Genomic DNA, 23,508 nt, shown 5'->3' with positions numbered 1-23,508 from the left:
TACTTAAATAATGCTAAAATAATGATAATTACAATAATTACATGCACTGCTAACATTTTCTCTTATACAGCCTTAAGGTCCTATCTAATTTCTGAGAAAGATATGTTAATTCTGCTATTACAGTAAACATTTTAACTTTAGGTACTTTACAGCCCTTGAATCAAACCATTTTTCCTTCTTAGTTTTATAATATTCACCATGCATGTTGGTCCATGTAGATTCGTGTAGACTACATGTGTCCATTTCAGAGAACAACTCATAGTGATTGGTCGTTGTCATGAACTAGCTGAATCTCGGGTCAGACAGGTTGGTAAATCATCCAAAAGCCAAAAAAAACGTGATATTTTGGTTCAGGGTTGCTTTTGAAACTTCCTGCTGTCCTTTTTGTTACAAGGCTGAAAGTGAACTGAGGCCCTCTTCTTTACTTCATACCTCTGCGCAGCATCTGATTGGCTGCGATGAGCATTACGCTGATGATGAATGCAATGGCGAAGGCACAAATCAGGCTTTTCCGGACACATGTGTGTTTCACTTGGTTTGTTGGGCTTGCTGTGGAGAGATTTAAGAAAATATATCAGCATTCATTGACAGGGCAAAATAACCAATAACCACACAATTATTCTAATCTAAAAATTGCTCATCTAGAAGCTCATAACATGATGCCTTCTCTCTCACTCGCTCACTCGCTCACTCACTCACTCACTCACTCACTCACTCACTCACTCAGTATACTTTATTATATTAATTTAAATATATATATAAAAGCAGAAAGTGTATATTTAAGCCATACTATCAATATCCACATGGCAATCTGGACTGTTCAGGTGGCTCTCTTCTGTCATAATGATGTTCTCAATATCTTTCATAGTGAGGTGGTCACAGAAGGTGTCATAAAGCAGCCTCTTCAGCTCATCCACTGTTAATTTCTGCATGTCACACTGAAGAGAACGGAACACAGAAATAGACCATATCAACCAAGTAGGCCTACAAAATCACTGGTATTGCATGTTTGGCCAATTAACTCACACTAAAAATCAACCACTCTCTGCATTGTTGGCAATTTTCCAAAGCAGTTGAAAGTGTCGATTGGTGGAAAAGTCGAGCCGAAAATGGTCATTATTAAATGTTAAAAATATATTAATAACATATGAACTATTGATCATACATAATTACAATATATAAGTAAATATATTTTACGGTGAGTTTATCACCTTACAAATTGTAGGCAGTAATGTACTCATATGGGGTAAAAATCCAATACCACCAGAATGGTTCTATGCATTTGAACACAGCATGTAAGTAAGCTCTGTGGTTGTACTGAGCATCTCCCATGCCAATTCATGTCAGCAACCACACTATGCAGCAACCAGCAGGTCATGACTCATGTCATGTCCACATCTTATTTTTCAACAAACCCACTTGTTGAAATGCTTTACATTTTGTGAAATCTGTCTGGTACAATTTTGTGTGGAAAGTGAAAATTTCACTCCGACATGCGGTTGTTAAATTGTGTCAATTAATTATTACAATGCTATTGCAGTCTCCCATTGCTATGCAGAAGAACTTTATTCTCTTAGGCCATTTAGTATATGAATTACACCCTTGCTTGAATGACTGGTTTGCTTCTGTCATCTCCGCATAATAATTTTAATTAGAATGGCTGGGTCATTATCACAAAACAGCATAAAGGCCCTCAAGGAAAATCATCTTACTCAGAAGAAGAAACAGAAAGGCCTAATTAACTGATAATGGAAAGAGCTACAGAGTGAGTTTGTATAACTCTGATAGTGTAAAAATGGACCCAAGAAAGTCCCACCAGCTTTGGTAAAGGTCAGTTTTTGCACTTGCTGGGTTAAACTGCCACTCAGGATTTTACTGTGTAGACTTGATTGAAATGAATGTGCTGATAAGGATGTAATTATACCTTCCAAAACACAGAATCAAAGTCTGCTCCATGGAATTTATCAGGCATTCCAGCAGAAGAGAGTTTGGGCCCAAGCAATGCAACAAATTCTTCAAAGTCAACCTGGCCATCACCTAAACATGCAGTCAGAGATATACACACATTATTGTGTGTTTTACTTCACAGCACACAGATACAGTACACAGGGTTCACACATTATTTGCGTTTGGAGGGAGGGAAACATTTATTTATATATATTTATACAGTATGTGGTTATGATCATGTTTTAATAAATTGTTAAATTGTGTTATCAAAAATAAACAATCAAACATAATACAGCTTACATTTCCCTAAAGGAAATGCATGTATTTAATTCACTCTCACCAGAAGCAGGGATAAAGAAATATATCCCCACCGGTGATAAAGGGGGATTGCCCCATCCCCTCTGTGAACCATGTACAACATCACAAGTTAATACTTTTTATTACCACTTGAGCTCGCTCGCACTTTTAGATCTGTTATTTTCAAAAATAAATGATCAATCTTTGTATTTATTTACACAGGATTTATCTATGTATTATTTATTTCTAAATGTTTGATTATCATGACATGCCCAAAATAGTGATGCCAGGGTGAAAGTGGTTAAAGTAATTAACTATGTGCTTGTGTGCATGTGTGAGTGTATTAAACATGCGATTGCTGAGTCATTGAAAACCTGTGAGAAAAGGCAGCCTCACCATCCATGTCAAGTCTTTGGATAATGACCTCCAGCTCCACCTCATTGGGCATGTAGCCTAGAGACCGCATGGCCACCCCCAACTCCTGCTTTGAGATGAAGCCGTTCCCATCCCGATCAAACACTTTGAATGCCTCACGGATCTCTGTGGAAAGATGCAATGACTCTGGTAGGAGAGCAGTAGAAGGAGACGGTCTGATAACCTTTGGGAAATGCACTGTAAACATATTGTCATTAGGTCACCTAGACTATCTCCGCTTGCAATCAGGAATTCTGTTTGAAATGTTAAAAGGTGCAGTTGCACATCAAAGGTAGAGAACCTCAGTTTGATGTAGATAGAGTTATTCAAAAACACAAAGTTCTTCTATGTCAACTTCAGCACTATCTTGTTTTTCATATTATGCTATTTCTTATTAGATCTGACAGATTATTCTAGCTTTTGGTGTGTCCACAAACTTTGTCCTACACAAACATTAAATTCCCATTGACAATGAATGGATAATTTTACGTCAGTGTCTGAGCAAATATGTCAATTTTACGTCATGATGATGTACGATGATAAGAGCGCCCCTCACTTCACACTGGTGTGATTTTTCTGTTATAATCTAATAAAGCCTTGCTTACACTCTAGAATAGTTTTAATTGATAATTTGTACGATACTGGACATTTAAACTCACATGATTTAACGATTATAATGTTAAAATGCCAGACGTCAAATGATGTACACTACAGTATTGTGTATCAGTAAGGGATACTGTCAGTTTCCACACGTTTTATCTCACTGTGTAGCAGCTCTACGGCATCACTTAAGGCCATCATGGATACTAATATTTTGGGATGTCTTACTTTAAATAATGTACATGTTTAGGTCAGTTCAGTTTTATCCTACGGTAGTTCCAATCTTGTCCTGACTGATGGCACTGATCTGCACCGACATAAGAGGGGAAAAAAACTCTCCTTAATTACTATAATGAATTAAGGATTATTATAACTCTTGTTATTAGACCTCTTCCCCACCAGAAACCTATACCTGTATATGCTAGTTTTATTAACATGGGGAAACCTGCAAAATATTAAAATGGCGATTGACTCCTTACACACTGCCAGTAGATATGTCTAGATTATTATGAGGCACATTGACTACAGGAGTCTATGGAGTGACATCTACCATTAATATAAGTGGGTTTGTGAGGTGCCTGTGAGTCTCTCAGTCTCTCTCGCACGCACACACGCAGGCACGCACTCTCTCACACCCCACTCTACTTTTCTCCCCCGAGCTCTCTGTATGCTCCTGCCCAAATCATTTTCCCCATTCACAAAGATAATTTACGGCCAAATCCGAGTGAAATGGTCTCCTTTATCTGATGATGATTGAGCCGCCAATTCAACATGGTGAATTGGTTGATCAGGCCCCACCACCAATCAGACACAGAACGTCCTAAACTCTCCAGCTCAATTTAAACTGATGATAAAGGCCTGTTCTTATACGCTTTTAATCACAGTCTACCTCCCTAATTATCTCTGGTCTCATCATGTGCTTCCCACCTGTCACCAAATGTCACCTTGTCACTTCCCAACCTGTCCCCCAGATGTTGTTCCCTATTCAGTGTAATCATCCCCCACCTGTGCTAATTGTTCATTCAACATGTACCAGTATATGTTACAGTGAATTTAAGAAATCTGTAGTTTTGCTAAATCACTGTTGGGACAGTGAATTTGAGAAAAAGGGGAGGAGGAGTGCTCATTTTGTTGGTTGTACAAAGCAGGCATGCCCTGTATCAGTGCTGTAATCTCATAACCTACTTTGCAGGTGGTTTCTCTGTGACATTTACTATTGCATCCGTCTTGTCTTTTTCTTATTTATTTTTTGCAGTTACACCTCCAGAAACCTTGTGTGTTCCTATCTGACAGGACAGTCGCAGCCTGACACATATAAAACCTCATTGTGTGCAGGCACCTCAGCAGTATTTACAAAGGACTCGACACAGGAGTCAAACTGTGTTGAGTTACGGACTTATGCCTTTTGTGCCTAAGCTGCAGCATCCATCTTTGGATATCTCGAGCACAACAGCTTCTTAAGACATTGCAATGATTGTTCCTCCCACAGTCCAGCTCGGTAACTGCATGGGACCCTGTCGCGCTAGTAGGAGTGGATCTGGCCGTGTATATGACGTTTATAAGCATAGAAGGCAGTGTAGAGGGAAACAGTCCAGGATGTCTTGGGCTCAATTAAGTCTCCCCATAGTCTCCCCTCTCTTATGGACCTCCAGGCCTAGGAGCACTTCATCCATGTTCAACCTATCTTCATATAATTTGTCCTTAATGGTCATTATTGCACCATTTCTGTCTACTTCTGTCTCAGAGGAGGGCTGTGGACAGTTCAGAAATCCGCCTACCTAGTCTTATCGTACATAATGTTTTCCCATTCTATCATTCTTTGCCCAGAATGCTATCACAAGAAAGTTATTCATTCATATTGTTTACAGTCAAAACAAAATAAGCATGCCGATTTTATGAATTTTGCCATGATTCAATGTCAAATATTGTCCCACAATTCCATGACAGGTTATCTATAGTGTTCAATAGAATAATGGTACCAAATGTTTTCTGAAAGGAAGCTTATTGATGTTTGTTTATTCTTCATTATTGATGTGTATTTATTCTTCAGCACACTCGTACAGAGCTGTTTGCTTTGGAGTGTTTGATCTGCTGTCAGGTTTGCGCCTTTGTCTTACATTCATCATCTCAAGGCAACATCGCAGTGAATCCTCCCTCTCCTCCCTTACGTCTCACATGTCCATGTTTTATTTGTATGTCAGTCAGACATCCAACCGTCCCATTAGGTTTAACAGAGATGAGATCACACTGACCTGGCAATTTCTAAGCTCTGCTTACAGATTGGAAAACAAAGAGAAATTTTTTCCCTAGATTGAACATTCTCTTGTTCCATGATTGTACATGTTGCATCAACTACTACTTTCTTACTTATGATTATGTTCTTTGGTTGACTGTGGATAAGCTTCTCTTGGTGTTGTGGCTAATGGAATAGACTCCAGTGTTATTTGCAATGTATCATGATCTCATCCCTTTACTTCATTGTTTCCACCAGGCCGAAAGGCATGGGGAGAGAGTATGTTTTGCACTCCGTCCGTGTGTGTGTGAGTCTGTCCATCCGTCTGTTACCAGCTAATCTCCGGCACCGTTAACCTGGTCGGTGCCACATTTTGCACACACTCCCTGGATCATGCCAACGATGAACCTCTGCCCCAAAATATCCAGAACGGCCTGTTATAGCGTCACCAGGAGGCCGACTTTTGAAAAACTGATATTCAAAAGGATATTACTCCTCCAGATTCTGTCCCAAAATCCCGCAAATCGTTACACACTATCTCTATAGTCATGTGTTCAAGACGGATCTGTCCGATATTTCATATTCCATCCTAATTGGCGTTAGCGTAAGAAGAAATGGCACCCTTGCCACCAAGAGGCCACAACCTGACCTGCCCTGGTGGAGACCTGTGCCCCGAGGTGCACTTTATCTAGTTGGTCATGGTTTAATGAGTGTTCTTTTGAGCCTCACTAACATTATGCCACAATCGGGATCGTTGTAGGTGGTGAGCAGACCGCAAGTCGCATTTACTATGAAAACATGCATTTCCCGTCAGTCCGTCCGTCTGTCACCCCACGCCTCCATATATGGTCATGCCTCGTGACATCACATGACATCATCAGGGATGGATCTCCCTGATATCATCAATATTAAGCCCATATGGGAATGCACATACTGTATTTGGAGATCCCTGATGTCATCAATATTGGCCAGCAACTTTACATCTGACCTCAAACCCTTAGATCTCCATACATGGAGCCTGTTCTGACATCCCATATGTTGATCCTTCCCCATCCGTCCTTCCTCTTTGATGTCTGTTTCCCTTTTGACTGATACCTGTCCATTCAAACTCTAGAGGCCAAAGTTATTAGTGCAGCTGCGCCCGGCAGCTGGCAAAAACTACAGGCCCGAAAATGAAGGCCCGGCCCTATCTGGGCCCTCATCAAATCCAGTAAACTCAAGACACTGCCCACGCTGCCACCCTATGGAGCTGACCTGTTCTGACATTTCATATGTTGATCTGACCTCATCAAACCCTGTACACTCAAGACCCATGCCAAAGCGCCAGTGCTCACCTCTGCCATCACCCAGGCGGATGGGTAAACGCAACCTCGGGGGGTCTTACTGGTACTGTAGTTTTGATTTTGTTTGTTTTTTTGCGACCAAAGGTCGCATTTACTATGAAACCCTGCATCTTGTGTCCGTCACACCACCATGTATGGTTGCCAATCCATCATGCCTTGTGACATCACGTGACATCATGGAGACCATTAGATCTCCATATATGGATCTGACCTCGTGACATCACATGACATCATGGAGACCATTAGATCTCCATATATGGATCTGACCTAGTGACATCACGTGACATCATGGAGACCATTAGATCTCCATTTATGGATCTGACCTCGTGACATCACGTGACATCATGGAGACCATTAGATCTCCATATATGGATCTGACCTCGTGACATCACGTGACATCATGGAGACCTCCATGGTCACGCCTCATGACATCACATCTTGTGACATGTCACGCCACCATATATGGCCATCTCCATATATGAAGATCACGACACTGAAGATTATGACACTTCATAACTTGTAATATGCTATTATTGGCTGTTTGTATTCTTTTTGGAAAAATATAAAAAGATACTCATGGAAAGTCTATATTATTTTACTTATATTGACCCTATTGACCCAACAATTTAGTATAAAATATATAAGGTTTTGCCCACTCAAATGGTACCTTGTCAGATAATGCCCACATAGCCTACAACAACTTCCATGAACGAACCGACTTCACTGTAGTAGCCTTTTCATAAATTATATTTATACTTTCAAAGTTCAACACAGTAGTAGTTGTTGTGAATTATAGCCAACTGGACAGAAGTTCTTTATCCCGTTGTCCTTCAAGTTCCACAGGCGTCTGCCGTCCAGACAGCCCCCAGACCCTCCCACCCCTCACTGGTGCGAAATCGGGTTGGAAAAAATGGGGATGCGTCTAGGACTTATAAAAAACTTGATTTACAAACGAGGTTGTACACCTTCATCATACAGGACATGAAGGTCTAAGAGGACAGAAACGTTATCATGTTTCTCTTTTGAGACTAAAAGGCTCATTCTTCTAAGATGGTTCAACTATTGTCCTAAGGTGAGATCATACAGTACAGCGTACAGTAGATACAGTACCTTCTTCAAACCACTGCATATAATGGGAATGTATATGATTATGCAACCTTTGTTGTTGCTCTATTCATTTATTTCATTAAGGAAAGACAATGTGATGAATTGTCTTTGTCTAATGTATGCAGTTTTTTAAAGCAGGCAGCTGATAACTGTCTGCAAAGAAAAATGCTGCAATTTCCATTTTTTTACTCCTTTATCTGTCTGACATCATCTACACTGCAAAATCTTGAGTGTGAATTTAACTCAAAGTGTACAAATGTAACTCAATAGATCACAAATGGATAAATTAACACTTGAGGATTTTTACAGTGTAGGCCATTTTCAATCTCACAACTTTGTTCTTGAGGCAAATGTTATAAATTCCCTGGAATAAGACTGGAGCTGGAGAAAACAATTATTCTTACAGCCAGTCAAAATGGAGGGTAGGCTACTGCAGTGCACACCACGTGCACACAGAGATTCCACTTTGAATTGTTCAGCTTCTCTTAGCTCAAAAATATTGCAAACTCTGTCTGTTCATCAATCACCCTATGTCTCTTGACTGGCAATTCGGCCTTCCTTTGAAAGCCAGTGTGGTGCTGTTATTTTATATATTAAATTACAGGATAAATGTCATCACCAAGTATCAACTCGCATGTTATCCACTGCCTAAAAAGGAAACGGTGGATTGTGTGCAAAAAACAACAACACACATGTGAAGTAAGTGGTGCAACTCCGTGTGGCGGGTCCCCGGGGGGTCCCAGGAACTTCCAGACCCACAGGAATGCACCCAGGGTTCCGGCCCAGTTCCGGCGAGCCGCCCTGCGTCCGAAACACTAAGTAATGTTTGTATCGAATATGATACAGCAGGTCTATGAGTAACGTATCTGTGAACGTTAACATCGACTGTCATTATAATTTAGTTCATAATTATATGAATATAATTGTAATTTTGTTATTTGCCAAATGAAACCTGATGTTTTTGATAATCAGTACTGGCCTAGAAGTGGCTAAGTGAAAACTAAAGGCCTATATGGCATAGCGAGGCATAACGATTTTCTGGTTTCATCGTTCCAGACCTCATTCAATTTTCCCATTTAGAGATTTCCTAAAATATTTATATAAATTATTTTAAGCCTAGAATCAAGCCATCCTGGATCCTGGTGAATCATGACCAACATAAAACATTTGATTCTGTGAAGGAAAAACAAACAAAAACTACTATTATTTATTTATTTCACAGAATTAAAAGATTTTTGGTAGCCTAATGGTTCACCAGCATCCTGTATAGCTTGATTCTAGGCTTAAATTAATTGAAATAAATATTTTGGGAATAATGAATGGGGTCAGTAACGATTGAATGGGGTCAGGAACGATGGAACCAGAAAAATAATGTCACTGCTATGCACTATCTGGGGGGCAGGGAGGGGGGCGGGGATTCTGTAAAGTCCAGGAAAATAATATGGTGGAGACAATCAGACCATTTGAAAAGCCCTAAATGTTCCGAAATGATATGAAATGGGTGTGATTTTGTTTAAACACCCATGTGAAGTGAGGGGCGCTCTTATCATCATACATCATCTCATTCCGGCCAATCACAATTTGCGTCCTCAGACTCCTCACCTCAATGTTTGTGTTTACACAAACACTCAAAGCTGGCCATTCATTGTCAATGTCATTCAATGTTTGTGTTTGCACAAACCCTCAACAATATACTGTATATATAAATGTTGTGATCAATATTGCTGCTAATACCCAATGTGTGTGTGTGTGTGTGTGTGTGTGTGTGATAGATATATATATATATATATATATATATATATATATAAAAATAAAAACAATTTGACCAATGTTTGTTTTTACATGTTAATAAGCTATTTCAAAGTATTTTACATTTCTGTCTATTATTTCTTAGGGTGCACTTTACAGTGTTACACAGCTCTATTCTAAAGGTCATGAATATTATGATCTTACCAAAGTCAATGACCAAGTTTTTGAACCAAAGATAGTAAAGTTAAAAGATAAGTTGTACCAAATCTCCTTCCATGTGTTTCTTTTGTACAGTACATTGCTACAGGCAAACCCACTATTTGAAACCATGCATGAAGCAAGCTTTGCATACAAAGTGGTGGATGATCTACATGCCACTACAATGCCTGATGACTGGGGAATTCTCCAGCATGCTGTGATCTATAAATACTGTTCACAGCCTCTGTCAGTGATGTACTGAGAAATGGGGACAAAAATTAGATGGATGTCACTGCCAGGAAGTCAATGTTGTGTGCTATAGTCTTATCTATTTCAACACATGTACAATGACAACATCTGTCTGTTTACAATTCCTGGCATTGCTTTATCAGTTGTTTGCTTGAAGAAATCATATAGGGTTTTCAGGTGTACTACATAACTGTGTGTGTGTGTGTGTGTGTGTGTGTGTGTGTGTGTGTGTGTGTGTGTGTGTGTGTGTGTGTGTGTGTGTGTGTGTGTGTGTGTGTGTGTGTGTGTGTGTGTGTGTGTGTGTGTGTGTGTGTGTGTGTGTGTGTGTGTGTGTGTGTGTGTCGGACCAATTAGTCTAGGGGTAAAGATCCGCATAACATAAAATGGACAGCAAACCTCACTGCAAATTAAATTACAGAGTTACAAAAGAGTTGTTTTCAGTACAAATGGCTCAATAGATACATGATGGAAGTTAATCGACTTTCAAGTACATTGGCAATCATTTATAATAGAGATAACTAGTAAGCAGTATTAGTTATAGAGTAAGATATGAAAGCAGAATGGTCCATGACTTACAGTGGTAAGCAAAAGTTAACTAACAAGATAGTAACGAACAGCTGGAGTTAGGTAAGCAATGTTGTCTCGTCGGAATCATCGTCTTCTTCTTCTTCTTCTTCTTCTTCTTTGAATTTCATGGGAGGTTGCAACCATTGACTTTAAGCCACCTACTGTACCGGAGTATGTAGTCTGACTCCCTACACTACCTTATTTACTTGCAACGTGCTATGTTATATTACTAGGATGGGTATTACACCCTAGATCGTCTCGTCGGAATCCAGGCAAAGACTGTCCTTTATAGTAGACGCTCTGAGGCCTTCAGAGCGTCACATGACTGGCTGGGCCAATGAGGGTGATCAGGACCTCACGCAGCTTCTACCGGTTCTCGCGAGAGAACCAGGACAGCACACAATCACTGCAACTGGGAGAAGCACAGTAACACAACAGCAACACTGGCCGATATGATATGATATGATATAGTACTTTGTCAGTTCACGCTGACATTTGTCTTGCGACCCAGCAGCCAAGTATGCAGAACACATATATGTACATACATTTGACATAACGCAAAGAACAAGACAATTCACATACATAAAGATATGAAGACAAGCAATGTCCACTGCCTAGATTACCCCGTGGCTACTACAACTCCTGATTAAGCCTCAAAGTCAACTGGTGGACAAAGGACCTCTTTAGTCTGACCTTATTGTATGCTGGTACACCATATCTCCTTCCTGAAGGTAGCAACCTATATTCGCCATACAACACATGCTTAGTATTAGAGGTGACATTCCTTGCTAACCTTAGGATGCTGTTATCATACTATATGTTCTCCCGCTATTACAACCCATCCCACGGTTACTTAGATCAGCTGGAACACAGGAATTCTGTCTGAGCCTTCCGTAAAAAAGCCCATGGGAAATGCTCCAAATGTCCTAGACTATTCTCCCTATTGGCTCCCAAACTGAAATAAACTCCCCATGGTTGCAGTCAGAAGTGCACACTCACTCCCCTGTAGTCTGAATACTCCTGAGACCCACCTCACCCCCTAGCACTTCTCTTGCCTTGTATCCCTTGTTGTTTGTACCCTATTGTTTCTATGAGGCACTACATTGTTCTCTATGCAACTCTATGATTTACAGTACGTTGTCGTTTACTGACTAGAGTTCATGTTAATTCTGCTTATTCCGATCTCACACTTTGCTCTGGATAAGTGTCTGCTAAATGCATACATTGTAATTGTCTGTATACAGTATAATAATCATGGCTAATGAGGGTGATGATAATGGTTATGGTCATAGCTTTTGCTAGCTTTATGATTTTGTTAGCTGAATATAGTCACCCAGTGTAATTAAAATCTATGACACCATATGGAATAAACGGCATCTGCTTTCTAATATCAATATCTAATTGATATAGATTTGGTGTTCATAGAATGGGGCTTTCTTTGAAAAATGTCATAGCTCTTTATCAATTTCTTGCAATTAATATAAACAATAATTAAAATAAATCAATCACTGAGATGTTATATATTCCATATAGTTCTCTTGAAATCAAATGTCCCAATTCTGCAGTTTAAAAAAATAAAAAAATAAAAACACTGCTCCAGTGCTCACTTAGTTTGAGGCTAAACTGAGTTGCTGCAACTTCGGCACTCATAATTATGTTAATTACAATTTACAATTTAGGCATTTAGCAGACGCTCTTAATCCAGAGCGATTTACATTAAGCAAGAACAAAAAAGCATGGGAATACATCACATAAAAAGCATTTATCATGAAACATATGCGTAAGCTAAGAAAGTAACAGTGGAATATCTATATAATGAAACTATACAAAACTATACATATATACTATACTATGCTATACATATGTACTATGACGTGCTATGACTACATACAATGTAGTTATAGCACGGTGCCATTGGGCACCGGTTATGTGCCCAATGGCAACACATTAGAACACTTTCACTCCTTTGTCAAAGATCCATTTTCCCCGGGCCCTTAGGGTATTCTGGCCATGTAGGCATCGGCATCCAGATGGTGTAAGCATAAATTAAAACTGTCTAAACGTATCGGCACAGAGGGAGACCCCAGAGTCAGCTGAAGAGCTAACAAGGCAAAATTATTCATTTTGTTAAGACAGAAGTATCTCAAAAGTGCTTTTAGTGTTGCCAAGCAAAACTACTGGATTAACTTCACAAATTAACTCTCGTACTCACTCTATTCCCAAACCTTGTATGACCTCATTAGGTAGTGAACACAGTGTAGACACTGTGTCCTCAACCCCAAACTCTGGCTATAAGCAGGAATCTTATAGGCAATTCACACTGAGACGGACTGAATCCGTTTCATTGGAAGCATTTCCGAATACGGTTGCCTGGTCCCCGATGGCCAATTGGCCATGATTCACATTGCCAGAGATTCAACAGCGTACCCAGGTACACTTGCATAACACACTTTAATCCTCCAGATGGTGGTGTGCTTGATGGCTGGCGCGCCCGGACACTGACCATCAACTCTGCGACATTGTCTCAAATAAATCCAGACACACATTGCATTGCCTCTTTGGCTCTTTGCCGTTATACTACTTCACTTTCAGCCTGCCTGCTATTCACTGTGTCAGTCAGTTCTGTGCTCCAGTGTTGTGTTTGATATTAGTTTGCTATGGATTCTACTTTAGCATTATTATTATTATTTTGTTTTACTTTGGAAACTATGCCAAGCAAAGCCCAAGAGCCACGTGTAGTCCGCAGAATAAGAGTGCGCACCCGGGACCATAGTGTGAATCGCCCCTTAAAAACTCTTCCGATACTTCTGAGACCACAGAGTTTGCCAGACATTAGTCATGTGTAGCCAGACAATCAGAGATAACCACATCTAAATTTAATGTAGTGGCTAAAACTGGGTGGAAACTTTCAGAGATAAAACAAATAACTGCTCTAGAGAATCAATGCAAAACTTTACATTGGTATTTCATGTTGCGACAGTGATATTAATATTATATTATCATCCTATTTGTTCGTTTTGAACAAAATGCCGCAAATCATGAATGCATGCAGGCTGAGGAAGAAATGCTACTGATTTTTCAAATCAGCCTCATGGTGGCCAAATCGTGTCTTTCCCTATAACTGCACTGATCTGCGTCAACTTTGTATATGCTTGGAGACACTTTTTCTAGTTTAGGCCACCTATACAGGTTTAATGTTGTTTTGTCTCAATGTTTGTTTTACATCATCATGTTGTAACTTCACACGGGTGTGATTTTTATTATTATTATATTATTACCAGTAAGACGCCTGAGGGTGAGAACAAGCGAAGGGCGAGGTCACGTGCACACATCCGCCTGGGTGAGTGCTGGCGCTTTGGAATGGGGGGTCAGATCAACATATGGAATGAATTCTGTACTGGCCATATATGGAGTGTCTTGAGTGTCAGAACAGGTCAGCTCCATATATGGAGATATAAGGGCGGCAGCGGGGGCAGTGTCTTGAGTGTACAGGGTTTGATGAGGGCCCAGGTAGGGCCGGGCCTTAATTTTCGGGTCTGTTGAGAACTCTAGTTTTATACTAATAACTAATACCTGTCCTAATAATGGACAGGTATCAGTCAAAAGGGAGACATCGAAGAGGAAGAATCGACATATGGAATGTCAGAACAAGGTCAGCTCCATATTTTATATGGCGATCTAAGGGTTTGAGGTGAGATGTAGAGTTGCTGGACAATATTGATGACATCAGGGATTTCTATATATGGGCTTAATATTGATGACATCACGTGATGTCACGAGGCATGACCATATATGGGGCATTCCCTTATATGGACTTAATATTGATGACATCAGGGATAGTAAGTTGACTGCCGGGAAATGCGACCTGTGGTCGCAATTATTACTGTCCACTATCACTGTGGCTACAGTTTAATGGTATAATCTCTCAAAGTCATATGGTGCCACAAGATATTCTGCTGTTGTATCGTATTTATAGCTTATATGTGCTTAAACTGTCAATTCAAGCTTTAACCGTTTCTAATGCATAATCCAAAATTGTAGGTAGACCTACATAATGGGGAAATGAATGGTGATTTAATAATGTTTTAACGTTGTTGCATATTGTTATTGTACGTTACTACCTTATAGTGGGGCTTTCTGTAATCGTGTTTGCAGTCGTACTATTTAGGTGGGAAGAGGAGGGCGGGCTTAAGGCCTATTCATAGTCTGGATTTTCGGTGGTGAGGTGACCACCGCTCCGGTGGTGAGCTGACCACTGGAGCTGAAATAACGTTGAGCGGTGGTGAGTAAAAACAGAGAGAAGGGCTGGAGCGGTGGCGGTGGTTTGCTCTTCACCGCGGCTCGTGACGTCATGTTGTAGTTCGGTGGTCACCCCACCACCGTAAATCCAGACTATGTATGAGCCTTAAGGCACGATTCATACTCCTATTTAAGAGCCGAATAAAAGTCGGTTCGGCTCTGTAGAGCCTACAATGTGACGTCATTTGAGGTTCGGGGGGGGCGAGTACCGTCCTAAAGTCGGCTCTTCGGTGCTACTGAAAGTTTCTGACGAGCTGAAATCATTTCGGCACTACAGCGGTAAAATGGGAGTATGAATCGGCCCTTAGTATCCCATTGGCCATATAGGGCTAGTCTCCCATTGGTTTAGAGGCCAGCCAATCATGAAAATCTCGCCACATCATCATTATAGACCACGTGACTAGAAACTAACTAAAAACTAGAAAGTCCAATCATTGATCAGCTTTGCAAGTTGATCAAAACAATAACAGAACGAGTATGACAATGATAACATCCTTAATTATTCAGAAAACCCTAGAAAAGTAGGCTACTCTATGTTCTTTCTGCAGCACTGATGAGGCTCGCTATTTCATAACTAATCCCATAGGACTCTATCAAGTTGGTCAATGACTGAAAGCATTATTATACCTGCATTCATTATACTGACAGATACTGACTGAGCATAAGTGTGTTTACTATATTATACAGGGTCTCAATACAATAACTAAAATATTGTATGATTAATGTTTAAAACTAAGATTAATACTGTGTACAAAGAGGCTCTACGCACGCCAAAGTCCTTGTGGCAGTGCCGGCACACGGGAGAAAACTGTAGAGGAGATCTTGAATAAACAAGAAGGTGGCTGCACACACCAATAGCTAGAGTACCAATATTTATTAGGACAGCAGGTAAGACAGGAATATCCAACGTTTCGGCGGTTAAGCCTTCATCAGGGAAAAAACGAAAGATTAAAACATATTGGCATCCGGCCGTCAGTCTCGAGAGACTATAGAGTCGCGCTCTGGATAGTATAATAATAATAATAATAGGGGTTCTTCTGCTTTTGGTGCAGTGTTCAGTGTGTCTGAGTAGACCAATGCAGGATTCGCACTCCCTTCCACACACAGGGAAAGACTGATGCTGGTCTGTCTGGTTGGTTTTGGGCCTTATTCTTTCGCCTCAGTCTCTTTGTCACGGACTGCTGAGCGAGTGTTTCTTCAAACCTGGAGACACCTAATAATAATACTAAATCAATGTTGGTCTAAATATAATAATTTACATGAAAAACATTAAGTGTAGAACATAGGTAGGAGTTATTTCCCCGTTTGGACGCAGCGTGTGGAAGGAACACGTTATTCCATGGTTTAATGTTTGTTTTTAGTTCAATGTTTGTTTTAAATACACCATTGACAATGAAGGGGAAATGTACGTCATCCTGTCCCTAACACAAACATGAAATGCTATTAACAATAAAGAGAATTTAATGTTTGTTTTGACACCGTTTGTTTTACATCACCATTACATCACCTAATCAATAAGTTAGGCTTTAATATATTAGCGCCCCTCACTTCACACAGGTGTGATTTTTCTAATATTTTTAAGCTGACAGGAAATGGGGAGAGAGATGGGGGATAGTGACATGCAGTAAAGGCCGCGGGATTGGGAGTCGAACCTGCGGCACACTGCCAGACTGTATTACCAGCCTGGCACGGCACAGGCCATCCCAGAGGTGTTTTAAAGTGTAATACCACTTTACAGTATAGCCCAGTAATGGTATGTGTGTGTGACACTCAGCCATTGAAAAGGGCAAGACACTGCTCACCCAGAAAACCATTTGTTTAACTTTAAACTATTCCTGGGAGACGACATTGGCCCATTAAGTCCACCGATTACCAACTCCACTGGACTACCTCATCATCTGATGGACATGTTTGTTGTCTCCACCAGGTCGAAGGCATGGGGAGAGAGTATGTTTTGCACTGTGTGTGTGTGTGTGTGTGTGTGTGTGTGCAACGGCCTGTCATATAGCGCCACCAGGAGGCCGACTTTTGTAAAACACATTTTTTTATATTACTCCTCCATATTTTGTCCAAAAATCCTGCAAATCGTTACACAGTATCTCTATAGTCATGTGCTCAACACAGATCTGTCCGATATTTCATATTCCATCCTGATTGGCTAACATTGGCTTTAAAAGTTTACAGGATTGGCCCGTTTTGAACAAAAGCCTCAAATCATGAACGCAGCGTGCAATTGACGTGAAATCTTTCACAGGTGTTCCTACTAGGCTGAGGAATATATCCCACCCTTTTCACATTGGCCTGTTATAGCGCCACCAACAGGTGGAGTTTTGCAAAACCCATTTTTGGAACAAAATGCCTCAAATCATCCAATTGCCATCTAAGGCGTAAGAAGAAATGGCACCCTTTTCACATTGGCTTATTATAGCTCCATCAGGAGGCCACAACCTGACCTGCCCTGGTGGAGACCTGTGCCCCGAGGGGCACTTTATCTAGTTAATTCTGCTATACGGTCACTGTTTATTATTAGGCGATATATTGTACAAATGTGCACTTTCCTGCTGCACAACTCAGTTTACTACAGATGCGTTATGTTACAGATGCGTTATTTTAACTAAGAGCAAAATGTTAGATTATACTGTAAATAAGATACCAGCTTCTGGTCCAGTCCAGAGTGCAAGTTATATGTATAAGTGATACTGCAAACTGCAAAAAAAAGAAGAAGAAAGCTCAAGACTCAAAGCTAAGACTCAAGTAGGGCCGCCTATGACATCTGAACAGGGTCAGTGACATAAATGTTACTGAGGTGGCCTTATCTGTATAATGTATTCTCACTGATTCAAATGTCAAAACTGGAAGGCTTCAGAAAAGTAAACAGTTTAAGTAGGCCTACTCTAGTAGCAGACTCAAATGCAGCCAGTATAGGACTTGTTGCTGTGTGAATTCCAAATAAAGTATAGTGTGCAGAGAAGCACTGATCAAAAGGCGCTCGTTCAGAAACACTTCCCTGGGTAAAAAAAAAAAAAAAAAAAACAATTTAGCCTATAGGCGTTATGATTTAAGAAAGGTTATCATGCAAAGAGTATAGGCTATAGCCTATGGCTGCCTGTCCAATTCTCAATGTTACCTCAATGATTTTCAATGTCAATGAACAGAATATAAATTATAGGCCTATAGGCCGATTGTCTGTTCTCTCCCAAAGGTGTTTAAATAACATTTCACTTCCGTGGCTGCCTGTTGTAGTTATATAATGAAAGAACAATGCTCAATGCTCCAATTAAGGTCCGACTCCGGGCCGCTTAATTGTCTATACTCTTGACTAACATAGGTGCGCAACCACAAGGCTATACCGGCGGTAATCGTTTGATTCGATTCCCTACAAAAACGTCTAATCTGATAATCATGTTTCGGTACAGTAGGCCTATACTCACCTTCTACCTCATCTTCTGGTAGGACAACTGGGGGCCGGTATGCGAGGACATCTGGAATAGTGCCAAGTCCCTTGTACATGAACCTGGTGGCATTTCTGCCACGCACTGGCACTGGCATTTCTGCGAGGGAATCCCAACGGTCTTCATATAGCTCCCGAGTTCAGTGATCGCCTTTAGCCAATATAGCCTACAAGTCCTTCTTGTTGAAAATCTCTCGAAACGATCGCAAAGGGTACCCTATTTTCCCAACTTTAAATTGTTTACTGACTTGTATTTTGGTTCGCTTCAATAGGTATTTAAAATATTGGTGAAACCATTGTGAACCTGACAACTATAACTGTGGCAAGTGCAGGCAACTAAACGAATTGCTTAAATCTTGGCTGCTGCATGGCTCAATATCTGATTAATTGTTTGATTGAACTCAAACTTTTTAACTTTGTGATCCCTAAAAAGTGACACTTGCACAGCTGTATTAAACCTGTTAGGCTACTCATCTAATCATGATACAGATGCTCCTACTTCGCCATGCGCAGCACTTTAAAGCTTTCTAAAAAATAAACAAAAAAATATGAATATAGAGAAAAATCCTTGCACCTTTGAGAGTGATATTTCCCCCTTTTATCCTAATTGGATCCTACAGGGCGTAATTAAATCATCTAGCTAATTCCGACACACTCTCCTGTCTCACTTTTCTTTCCCGTTTCTACATCTTCTCTTATCAGAATGTGCCAGAAAAACCGAACGGATAATTCTACTCTGAAGAAATAGAGGTCTGCGGACTGATATAGCCTATCTTCGTTTTATCAATACCGGTATCGTTTTGGATTTCTTCAATGGAATCTTCGTTTCCCCTCTCATGAAATCTCCGCGTGCTGTCAGTGTATTACTCCAGCCGTCTGCTGTACCGTCTCCTTTTTGGCACTGCCTGCGCGCTTCCAAAGCAACAGCTCTCCTCCAATATGCACTCCTCCACCCCCTAGCGCGCGCACGCGCGCGCGCGCGCACACACACCACTATACTGTCTGCCAGCCCAGAGCTGCCATTAATAGGGGTAGCCTATTTCCTAAGTGAAACCTAATGTTTGATTCTTTTTTTCCTTTACTAAAGCCTACAATTTACTTGTAATTCACGTTTGAATTATAATCATTGTCAATCATTGTCAATCATATTCTAGTCAATGGAAAGCCTGGTGAAGGTTATCTATAGTGTTGGACGATGGTTATAAAACATTATATGAATAAAATAATGGTCATGTCGATAATCAGTAAATAAACATTAATACTGTATCAGCCAAATAAATGGTTTTTGCTTTATGTTTGAGGGGCACTAGCCCCTCCTATATGCCCAGCTTTGTGTGTTCTGCTTTGGCAATGTAAACGTATGCTTTCGCATGCCAATAAAGCCCTTTGAATTGAATTGTGTTTGTGTGTACCAAATTTGAGATGATTTGATTGGCTGAGATGATGTATGATGATTAGGGTTGTCCCGATCGTATCGGGTGATAGGAAATCGGCTCCGATCACATGATATTCAAAAGATCGGGTTTTATTTGTGTGTGTGTGTGTGTGTGTGTGTGTGTGTGTGTGTGTGTGTGTGTGTGTGTGTGTGTGTGTGTGTGTGTGTGTGTGTGTGTGTGTGTGTGTGTGTGTGTGTGTGTGTGTGTGTGTGTGTGTGTGTGTGTGTGTGTGTGTGTGTGTGTGTGTGTGTGTGTGTGTGTGTGTGTCTTGGAGAGCAGGCAGGGTGGACTGACAGGTCTATTCCCCTCGGATTGTGAGGGGATTGTCTCTCTCTGCTGCACCTGAGCCTCCCTGCCGACTTTATGGGCTGACAGCAAACTTCCTCAGACCTGAATAACAGGATTTTCTCCCCCAAATCCTCCTCAATACGACAGATCTGTGATGGCTTAGCTCCTGGGTCCTCCGAATAAAGCAAGGAGGAAATGCTAAACTATTCACACAAAAGCATGGAATATGCAATTGTCATATTCTACATCTGTGCTCTATCTCAGAGTTTCCCAACCACTGGTACTAGTGGTACTTGAGCCTTTCTGTGGCGGTACTATAAAAAGGTTGAAAACCCCTGCTCTATCAAACAAGCATGTGTTGTTTAGCCAATTAATAAATATGCGTGTTAGTAAGTTAATAAGTGTTAGTCCCACTAGGATAAATACTCAACTCAGAGGACCTTAATGTGAGAGATTTAACATCACAAGGGTGTTGTTTTTTTTGTAAAATTATGTTTAGCCCTTGAAGCTGTCAGAAACTCCTACTTCTACTATTGGGCTTTAATAGGATGTGTTTAACCTTCATATTTGAAGTGAAAGTATTATTTAAACATTATAGAAATCACATTGAGATTTACAAAACAAGAACAAAATAGAACTGCACTCTGTCGAGTGGCTACTTGCTTGTTGCACACAAGTAGGCCATGTCGACCGCTGCAAACTGTCAAATCTCAGCTTCTCCGTGAAAGAACGTTTGAAATATTGAATTATTAGGTTTAGCTATTTGCTACGTACCTAGGTAAAAAAGTAGTATTGTTAAGTATGGTAAGAGACGGCTTTCGATGGTGACGTATATGTCGATCAGTGTCGGGTGGATTAAAGGAAATGCCTCTATGTATATGTATATTTAATTTGTAAGTTGATTAGCGGTATACTGTGGTTACTTTGCGTATGCCCCATTTGATGCGTCGTAGCAGCATATGACGTCAGGGTATAACTGGTATAACTAGCTCTCAATGATGACGTAATAAAGATGTGGATTAAAGGACCCAATGCCAGGGTGTAATTGGTTTACGATGGTGACATAATGACGACATGTTTTAGTGTCGGGAGGAATAAAGTTAATGCCCCGGCCTATGTATACATGTACGTATACATTTATGTAATCTGACACCGCCATATCAAGCACAAGTAGTCATTACGTCATACGCTGGCAAGGCGCATACGCATCAAACGGCGACATGGACGAAAGCTATTACTTGCGCGCTCTGCTTGCGCAAGTAATTACTCTGACGTCAAGCTCATGTGATCATGACTCGCAGATATCTCCAAATATGGAGCGTGTTGTCTAATGTTATTGTGTCGACTCGTCAATAGCATCAAATCAGTCAGCTGACAACGGATTCGTGTGAAAATCAACCTATAATCAGCAGTAGGTTGCTTATCATTCAAAATCTTGAATACAATCGAGCCAGCAGGCTCGCCTGGAGCTGACTGGCTCCGATTAGGAAACACAGAGACGTCCGACGTGATGTTGTCCGACTATTACTAACCCTAATCCTGGCTAATTTAACCGGCCACGTCAGTCCCCTAACCTCATTCTGACGTCATTTCTCCGTCCATTGTCAATGGCAAATCTTGAGACGTGTTTATAGAAGGGCTAGCACCCCTTAAAAATAGCTTGTTGTGATCTGCTATTTTTGCTGCTTTTTGTGCACCACTGTGGAATGACAAAATAGGGAACTAAAGGGATATTTAAAATAAAATAAATATTAAAAGATATATAAAAGAATCACACCTGTGTGAAGTGAGGGGCGCTCGTATCATCGTACATCATCATACATCATCTCATGCCGGCCAACCACAATTTGCGTTCTCACCTTCGTCACGTCATCAATGTTTTACGCGATGTTTGTGTTTACACAAACCCTCAAAATTGTCCATTCATTGTCAATGCCATGGCATTTTAATGTTTGTGTTGGACAAAGTTTGTGCGCGCACACACCAAAAGCTGGACATATGAGGGGCTAGCGCCCCCCAATAATATTTACTGGGAAATATCCGCTAGCTGCAGTATGAGGAAATCTGTTATGGAGTGAAAGTGAAAAGAAAATGTCAATAGTCAATAATCAAACTCTAGTTATAGCAATTTGATTGTGTGAGTCAGTGAATGAAGCTCTCCTTCAAAAAACTAGGACACAATATTGGTCATGTGGCAGAGAGTGCTTAAATTCAGTAGCTACACGACATGAAATTCAGGAATCAAAGGTCATTTTTTAAAACAAATAAACTAGAACCTTACTTACCCTGCATAGAAAATTCAATCTGTTAAACTAACAGTGCAGAAAGAACTTCCAAAAATCTCATCAATATACCTACACGAAAACAACTGACCATGACAGATTCCACTGGGAATATTGATTGGCTTTATAATTGATTAAAGAATCCTCAATTTTAGGAGACTATAGAGCATTATGTGACCAGAATGGAAAATGCTCCCCAAGGTGTACTCACGGTCACGTTCAAGTTATTAGTAGTCTTATCTCTTCAACCTCTGATCATTTCGAGGATTGCTTGACATGGCGATGATGATGATATCGCCACGATGATGATGATATTTGTTATTATTACACAGCTTATTGAATACTTAATATTGATTGGTCAATCACTGAATTCAGCAGTGTTATTTCTTGATAATGACCGCTTGGCTCAATGACAGACCACTGTCTAATCAAAGGCTTGAACTCGGAGCACCTGCTCATATCAATTTGCTCTGCTTGAAGCGTTTGGGGCAGCGAAACATCGCTCAAATAGAGACTGTAAGCTTCCTGAGAGACAGGGAGAAGGTTTGGCTGCCCCTTGTCCATTACTTAAGTAGAATCAATTAATAGACAGGATACCACTGATATGGTTGACTGTAGGCCATTTTCTTTTCAGATGTTTTCCATGAGCATCATCTTACTATTTTATTCTATGTGAATATAGGAGGTGTGAACGACGTCGCTGCTGTCCGTCGCGGTACGTCAGGACAGTTTATTGTCCCTTGCATAGTTACTTGACAATTGCAGTGATCTTTTTACTAATGGCACTAATTTGAGCACTTCCAATATATTTGGGACCATGATATTTCATCAATGGAGCCACAGAAAATGCCCTATAAGAATGTTGACCTGTTAACCTGTCAAAAGCCTTAATGAACCTAACGAGGTTTGATGTGCATGGGATAGACATTCTAGTTAATGTAGTTATGACCTAATACCAGTCACAATGGGAAAATGTGTCCCTTGTTATTCTTGAAATAATAACAACAATTATAAGAGCAATGACACAGAATTGCATTCAAGTATCACA

The 23,508-nt window shown here is 40.5% G+C and overlaps 1 protein-coding gene across 1 annotated transcript; it reads right to left on the bottom strand.

The window, feature by feature from the left end:
* Window positions 1-421: 421 nt before the first annotated feature.
* cabp7b (calcium binding protein 7b) lies at window positions 422-18,552 on the bottom strand (the record flags this gene model as incomplete). The annotated part of the gene is made up of 5 exons (XM_083793563.1): window positions 422-549; window positions 791-938; window positions 1,925-2,037; window positions 2,641-2,784; window positions 18,435-18,552. The coding sequence occupies 5 exons, from the start codon at window positions 18,550-18,552 to the stop codon at window positions 422-424; spliced, it is 651 nt and encodes a 216-aa protein (XP_083649689.1).
* Between the last annotated feature and the right edge of the window lie 4,956 nt (window positions 18,553-23,508).

The sequence above is a fragment of the Protomyctophum parallelum genome (assembly GCF_964188405.1).
Source record: "Protomyctophum parallelum genome assembly, chromosome: 21".
In the NCBI taxonomy this organism is placed as follows: domain Eukaryota; kingdom Metazoa; phylum Chordata; class Actinopteri; order Myctophiformes; family Myctophidae; genus Protomyctophum; species Protomyctophum parallelum.
The sequence above is the reverse complement of the archived record's forward strand: the minus strand, read 5'-3'. Positions and strand labels throughout refer to the sequence as shown.